An 8,267-nucleotide genomic window follows, 5' to 3' on the forward strand; every position below is an offset into this window, starting at 1 on the left:
TAAAGCCTCCTTTCCTACCCACCCAACTTTGGGATATGAGGCCATCCACTGGAGTGTAGTTGACGTATCAGGGAACATACCCTTAAAGAAAACCAACTCCCCTTCTCCCATCAGCTATCAGTTGCTAATAGCTTCTTATTTAGGGGTGGGACTTCATGTCCACCTCTCTTATCTGGGTTGAACTTGCACAGGTCTTGTCACAACTGCTCTGAGTTCATATGTGCCACTGCCCTGCTGTGTCTAGAAAACAATGTTTCATTATAGTCATCCACTGCCTCTGGCTCTTACAGTCTTTCTGGCCTTGGGAGAAGGGGGTTTACTTTATACATGATAAACATTAATTCTTTTTTGTACTCCATCTATTTTCCAGACTTGGAGTCATCAAGTGTCAGGACATAGCCTACATGGAAACTTCTCTGGTGGCTTCTCTGAATGCCTTGGTCTGCACTGTCCCTCTTCCCAGTAACTTTGTTTGGGCCTGATTGGACAGGCCATTGCTGATGCAACAGGCTATGAAGCCTCCCTAGGAGACAAGTTGTTTCTTCTCCCAGACCTGGCATTCAAACATAGGAAGTCTTGGCTTGTGCTTAGCCAGATCACATGGTATTTCTTGGATCAAATGAGGCTCATTCACACAAAAGAATTTCCAAAAGGCTGGTAGATAATAGTGAAGTCAATGGATTCATCTACAGTGGGGGACTTTCTTTGGTCAGACAAGAGTATCCCTTTTACTCATTAAGGTACCAAGAAGCCGGGCTAAAATCAGAGTGCTTATTGGCATGAAATCAGATCAGCACAGAGGGATACTGAGGGATATTTCATCAAGGCCATGGTAAAACCTGATCATAAGGGGCTGGAGAGATGCTCAATGGTTAAGAACACTGGCTGTTCTTGCAGAAGACCTGGGTTTGAATCTCAGCGCCCACATGGCAGCTAACTCCAGTTCCAGGGGATCTGACAGCCTCTCCTGTCCTCTGTGAGCATTGCACAACCTGAGTGCACTTACCTACATACAGGCAATACATGCATACACATAAAATAAAAATAATAAATAAAAAATCCACAAACTTGCTCCAAGTAACACTGAGTAAGTGTGCCAAAATAATGATCCCATGTTGAACACCTTCCTTTTGTTAACATACACTTCAGAATGTTGAACACCTTCCTTTGTTAACATATACTTCAGACTTTGGTGTTCAGAAAGGTCCACTGAATTTTTCACATTCCTCGACTCTCCCTCCTGCTTAGAGACCACAGTCCCATCACTTCAGTCAGCACTAGATGCTCTACAAACCTGTCTTGTCTTTAGCTGCCCTTATAGTCAGCCAATCTCTCCAATACATGGAGCCTTTTGACAGTTCAACTTTTACACAGCACATTCTTGTCCCTATAATAACTAGTCAAAGCCATGGTTCTGGGGACTCCATGCTTAAATTTACCTTATCCACTCTGAGTCTTTTGCCAAAAGCAATCTGCTGGTAGAATAGTACGTGTCTTCCATTACAGATATAGATCAATAGATCTTCAAGCACATTTTCTTGTGACTTGGAAAACCAAAGGTGGTGGCAATAGGAAGCACTCCCTGTTAACTGTGGGCACAGGTAAATATAATGACGGATCAATGAAAATCACTATTTCCTGTCTTTAAACCTTGGGTTATATCCTAGTTTGCCTTCAATTGTTGTGACAAAACACTCTGACCAATACCAACTTGGGGAAGAAAGGGTTTATTTGTCTCACAAATCCTGGGTCACAGTTCATCACTGAGGGAGCCCAAGGTAGGAACTGAGGGCAGGAACCTGGAGGCAGGAGCTAAAGCACAGGCCACGGTAGAACACTGGTTACTGACTTGGTCCCCCGGCCCATGCTCAACCTGCTTTCTTATACAATACAGGCCTACCTGTACATGGGTGGCACCACCCACAGTGGGCGGAGCCTGCCCACATCACTCAACAATCAAGAAAATACCCCACAGACATGGCCACAGGCCAGTCCAATGGAGGAAATTCCCCAATAGAGGCTCCCTCTACCCAGGTGTGTCAAGTTGACAACTAAAGCTATCCAGCATAGGGTGAGTTAGCATTTGTCAGCACAATGAAAGAACAGGCTGTCCTAACCAATCAGATCACATTTTTTTAGAATAATTTTAGATAGTCTGGAGAAAACTAGTGACCAGGTATTAAAGTCTCAGAATTGTGATTCCAATATAAAAATATAAAATCCTCCTCTCAAACATATACTGCCATTATTTAAAGATAAAACAAACTTCAACACACTCAACTTTTCTGTCTTCCTCCCACACATATTATTTGGAGATCTCTCAAATGAAACCAAGAGTGAAATACTAAACAAAGAGCAAAGGTTCGTATAAACAGCAAGGAATTGCCACCAAAGGCTCTCTATCTCCAAACAGTGTCTAGACAGTCTTCAGCATATCAAAAACCATGGAACTGCTGATGACAACAGGATGTGAGTAAGGGGCAGAGGGTCCCAGGGACCTAACAGATAACAAAGAATCTCCTCTCAGTAGCTCAGCTCACATTAAAGGCAGTTAATGCAGCAGATCTCAGGCGCAGCAAGTCTTATCTTTAGAATTACTTGGGTGACAGGAATGCTAATGGGATGGAGGCAGAGAAAGTTCTGTGGTTATAGTTCCACAAATAAAGCACTTTAACAGCAGCTGATGATGCCACAGGCCCATGACAACCTTGGCTCTCTGCACAGACATGAACACATTCAATTGAATGCAGTACAGTGTAGAAATACAGATTTGCTCCTGGGAACTAGTACATTTTGCTGGAGAGGTGAAACAAGAGGGCCTTGTTCTACAGATAAGTAGATTAGCACAAGTTTGAGGTCTTGGTGGATATTTTCTTTCTGAAAATACGCTTTGGGAACATTTCCCAGTATTTTAAATTTGAGAAGAATAAAACTAAGTAGAAGAGATATTTCTCTGAGGACATAGTAACTGGAAAGTTCTTCAGCTCTGAGGTATTGGATTCAACTGAAGGGCCGCAGAAAATCAAGTTCAAGAAACATCCAACTTCATGTATTAAAATAGGACTCCTTGGATATTCATCCAGCTTCATGAAGAAGACAGACTAATTTTGAATTTATATGAAAAAATGCTTGATTCTCACCAGCATAACTATATGTAAATATAAATAAATAAATCTAATTGGCATATTCATCTGTTTTCCCAGTGAGTTTTCTGACACGTGTAAAGGAACAGGTCTCAGAACCTGAGGTAGTAGATTGTTTCCCATCCTTTCCCAAGACATCAGCCTGTCCAAGGAGCAGTCCAGAAGCCCACCCTGGAAAGAAGCAAAGCTACCAGGAAGCCAGAGAACAGTCACTGCTGCTGAGCCCATGTACCCCTTCATTCTGTATTATCTCAATACCAGTTATGTGCCAAGTGCTATTGTAGATGCTGGGAGTACCTCAATGGGGGTTGGGGGCTTATAACTTGGATAGGGTAGGCACAAGCAATAAACAATAGCTATAACAAATAATTGAATTAAAGCTTGTTTTAAAGAGTCGATTGCTGGGTTGGGAGATGGTTCATTGGATAAAATGTTTCCAATGAAACTGTGAGGATCAGAGGTTGGATCCCCAAACTCACATAAAAGCTGGGTAAGTGTGGTGATCTCCTTATAATCCCAGGAGTTGGAAGTAGAGATGGGATCCCCAAGGCAAGCTGGGTGACTCCAATTTCAGCAAGAGATCCTGCTTTAGTAAAAGTGAAGAGCAATTGAGGAAGATACCTAATGTCAGCCTCCATGTGCGTACCACACACGCAACACACACAAGCAAATTTTCTAAAAAAAAATGTTGAGTACTATCTTACAATCTCTTGTGGATGATAGTGTCAACCACAGTTAGTAGCCATGTGGTATTTCCTCTGTCCTGAATACTTTTTCTTTAATTATTATCTATTCATTTACTCCTCACAACAAACTCATAAGGCAATCACTCCTATAACCTTCCCCCACAGATGAGACAATTAAGAAACAAAAGCGTTAATTTGTCCAAGATCACACTATAGGTAAATAAATGGTAGAGCTGGGATTGCTTGCTGAATAAGCTTCTAAACTGACACAAGCAGTCTCCCCTGGAAGAGTTCTGAAGGAAATGCTCTGAACCATCGAGGGCCTTTGCATTCGAGGCCTTCTCACAGGATTGACTGCAGAAGGAGACATAGGTCTCGAGCACGCCGTGAAGGACCCTGGACATTAGGTCCTTCTATAACGTGGAAAAATACATACTTCTTGATTTGTGGATTGTTTCTAGTCTCCCTCTCACCTCTGGATAGCCATCTTTGATTATTTCCTTCTTCATGGGTTCACTGACAGTGTTACAAGAGATGGGAGAAAAGACAGCATATAGCTTATTAACACATGGCATAGGTTCACCTACGTACTGTGACTGCAAAAGGGTGGCTGTGCTAACTCATATGATGAGAGTAAAACCAGACATTGACCCTCAAATTCCATCATGTTTAGCCTGTCATATCTCTAAAAGTTCATTCTAGTATATCAACTGTGTCAATCATTTTAATATTCCTGAACCACACTTTCGTCTTCATTGGACCTCTCCTAGTTTGTATTTATTTTAGAATGCAGAATGCCTTGTAGGGGAATCTTTCCTTTCAGGGTTTTTCCAGAAAATAGGCAATGACTAGATTCATTTAGAAACCTGACCAGAGAAGCTCCTAGCTCCAAGTAACCTGTAGTTTGAATCAGGTGTTCCGCACCTTGTCTGCGCCACATATAGACATTGCTTTTTAATAAAGGACTGTCCTCATGTGCGTCTACCATCACCAGTCTCGAGTATAGGATTTTGACCATTTGATGTCTTAGATGAAAGCTTGTTTCTCTTGGCCGCCGCTCGAGTCTGTGAGTGTATATGCTAACTATAGAGTACTACCTTTACTGAGTACTCACTGTTCTTCAAGTGTACTATGGTAAGCACTTCACACGTCATGTTACTTTTAACTCTCACGATTCTACACAGTAGGCATAGCGACTCCTAGTTTACAGAGGGTAAGACAGAGGACTTAAATAAGAAAATATTTTTTCAATTTCTCATCAGTGTAAGAACAAATAGGTATATATCGTCGTGCAAACTTCACAGACAGAAATACAACTTAAAATGATTTAGTCAGGGTGGGGAGATCTCGGCTAGCAGGAAAGAACCCTTGCAGAGCAAGCATGAAGATCTGGGCTTTAACCTCCAGCATCCATGCAAAAAAGACAGGCAGCACTGGGCAGGATGGCTGGTGGAGCAGGCAGGTCCTGGGTGCTCTCTGGCAAGTTGGTTTAACCAAAACAGTGAGCTCCAGGTTCTGTGAGAGGTCCTGTCTCAAGAGAATAAGGTAGAAATGATAGAGCAGGCCACTTGATATCTGCCTCTGGCCTCTGTAGGCACACACATCCATACTCCCCCATACCCCACAAAAAAGAAACAAAAAACGAGATTTAGTTTTCTTCCATGTAATCCTAGCTCACTGCTCCTCGGGGTCAGTTTCCACTTCTTTTTTTGGTCTCCTTGAATGAAAGAAGTCTCTTCTCACAAATTTTCCCGTATTTCTCATTGGGTCTTAAAAAATATTTTATTATTAGCTTTTTACGTATATACTTCTGATGTCTCCAAATAGACTAGAGGCTTGCTATGGCATTGCTTTAAATTTTTTCCAGTATGTTTTGCATATGGCAAGGACTTGGTAAGCCTTTCTCAGTTTATTAGTTAAGCTACCAATGGTTTGTGGTGTCTTTTTACAGCATTGAAGGAGCACAAAAAATTGACTCTCAGTTCAGACATCGTGTGCTCACATAAGCTGCCAATTCAGCATCAAATTGCTTCCTGTTACTCAGTGACATACCTGTAAGATGCAACTCATGATATCAGATGCGATTTTTGCATGTGGAGTATCTTCGTCTTTCCCTGAGGATCTCAGGTTGTGTTCTAAGCAGGAATCCCAGAGTCCCACCAGGGCTCTGGCGTGCTTTTCAATGGATTCTGTCTCTCTGATGGCTGTTGTGATCCTTGTGATACAAATTTCCACCACTGCCTGGTCATTGTTATTGGTTTGATAATCCTATTTGAAAAAAATAAACAAACCTCCATGTTAAATAATACTCTAGACAGTTATCCTTCAAAGGAGGAAATACTGAGTCATTTAGAAGATGATGTGTTATACTGAGGGATGAGGTTGTAAAGCCCATTACAGTTGGCCTTCGTTCTTGGAGATGGAAATCTTGTGGAAAAGGCAGAATGCAGACAAGTTCAAATGTAGTAGGTTCATGCTGTGTGCTGGATAGCTTTAGTGTCAACTTGACACACCTGGGTTGAGGGAGCCTCAACTGGGTAATTGCCTTCATTGGACTGCCCTGTGGCCATGTCCATTGGGGCACCTTCTTGATTGTTGAGTGATGTGGGAGGGCCCAGCCCACTGTGGGTGGTGCCACCTCTGGGCAGGTGGGGCTGTCTTGCATAAGAAAGCAGGCTGGGCAGGGGCCAGAGGAGCAAGCCAGTAAGTAAGCAGTATTCCTCCATGGCCTGTGCTCCAGCTCCTGCCTCCAGGTTCCTGCCCTGAGTTCCTACCTTGGGCTCCCTGATGAACTGTGACCCGGGAGATGTAAGATAAATAAACCCTTTCCTCTCCAAGTTGGTACTGATCAGAGTATTTTGTCAAAGCAATGAAGAAACAAACTAGGACATGCTGTCACTGAGGAGCTGGATCTTTCACTTCTTGCAAACAGGTTGAATCTTTAGCCAATTTCAGTTTCTGTCCATTTCAGGACAAAAATTACTCTGACATTTTAGTAACATTTATGAAACATTTCAAATGACTTCCCAAATTCCCCTCATTGGCTTTCTCTCTCTTTCAGAATCCAACAGAACACAACATTTCATTTCTCTCTTTTCAACTCAAATAAGCACTAAGCCCAGGTTAGCTTTCCCCTACCAAATTTCCTTTACCCCTACCCCTCCATCTTAATCATCTCTCAAATATTTCACCACCTTTACTGAAAGAAAATCTGATCTAAAATTTCTAAATGTGAAACACACACACACACACACACACAAACACACAAACAGAACAAAAATGCTCATTGCTTTGAGTTGGAAAATCAGCCTGACTGTGAGCTGCCTCACAAAATAGAAAATGTAGGGGCTGGAGAGATGGTTCAGTGGTTAAGAGCACTGGCTGCTCTTGCAGAGGACCTGGGTCCAGTTCTCAGCACTCACATGGTGGCTAACAACCATCTATAACTCCAGTTCCAGGGGATTCAATGTCCTCTTCTGACCTCCATGGGTACTGCATGACATGAGTTCACTTACATACATGCAAGCAATATACTCATACTTAAAAAAATAAATAAAATATTGTAAAAACAGGAAATGTAGCCGGGCGTGGTGGCACACGCCTTTAATCCCAGCACTCGGGAGGCAGAGGCAGGCGGATCTCTGTGAGTTCAAGGTCAGCCTGGTCTACATAGTGAGTTCCAGGACAGCTGGGGCTACAGGGGGACCCTGTCTCAAAAAGATTAAAAAAAAAAAAAAAAAACAAAAAAAACCCCCAACAACAGGAAATGTAACATGTTCAGATCCTATACCTTCATGCTGGTTGATGTATAAACATAACCCTCATTTCAAAGGGGATAACAGAGTTTATTCTGGAGTCTAATATGAGTGAGTAACCATGACCCAGGAACACAGATTTAGGTTGCCCCAAGTTCTGTGTTCCATGTGGCAACTGTTTGATGATGCTTTTAGTAACAGAACAAAGAAAGCCATAAATTAAAGCATTTTTCAAATATATTAGAGGAAACACTAGGTATGTGGTTACAGAAAAGGGGGAGGGGATCTCAGCTATAGGGCTTAGATGCTATCTGGTGACACTTGTGGTTGGTGCCTTTGGTTGGTGGAAAGTAGGGTTTTGTTTAGTTAATACACTCTAAAACATTTTGCCTCTTAGTCACAGGCTGTTAGGGCAGACACAGAGGTGGGCAAGGTATGGCTATTTTAGGGGGCTAAAGATAGCTCAAGATAAATAGGAATTTGGCTCTGGACCTGCAGCATTCCAATCTCTCCACAGCCATTAAAGTTCTAATCAGTTAATCAACATTGCAGCTGGTTCAGTTAAAGGTTTAGCTTCCATCTGGAAACTTTTGTCCACAGTGTACAATAGACAAAGGAGATGATAGGGCTTTTCTGCCTAGCTGGGAGTTCTTATCTTAACATTATTATTATTATTATTATTA

General features: G+C 42.2%; 1 protein-coding gene across 2 annotated transcripts in view; it reads right to left on the reverse strand.

Annotated features, from left to right (window-relative positions):
• Window positions 1-8,267, reverse strand: part of Veph1 (ventricular zone expressed PH domain containing 1) — a 243,699-nt gene that overhangs the window by 213,809 nt on the left and 21,623 nt on the right. For both annotated transcript variants that reach the window (XM_008837452.1, XM_008837453.2), the window contains exon 2: window positions 5,882-6,097. In XM_008837452.1, coding sequence (XP_008835674.1) covers window positions 5,882-6,097 — 216 coding nt within the window. The remainder of the gene's footprint in view (window positions 1-5,881; window positions 6,098-8,267) is intronic.

Source organism: Nannospalax galili, unplaced genomic scaffold (assembly GCF_000622305.1).
Source record: "Nannospalax galili isolate Female #2095 unplaced genomic scaffold, S.galili_v1.0 scaffold617, whole genome shotgun sequence".
Classification (NCBI taxonomy): domain Eukaryota; kingdom Metazoa; phylum Chordata; class Mammalia; order Rodentia; family Spalacidae; genus Nannospalax; species Nannospalax galili.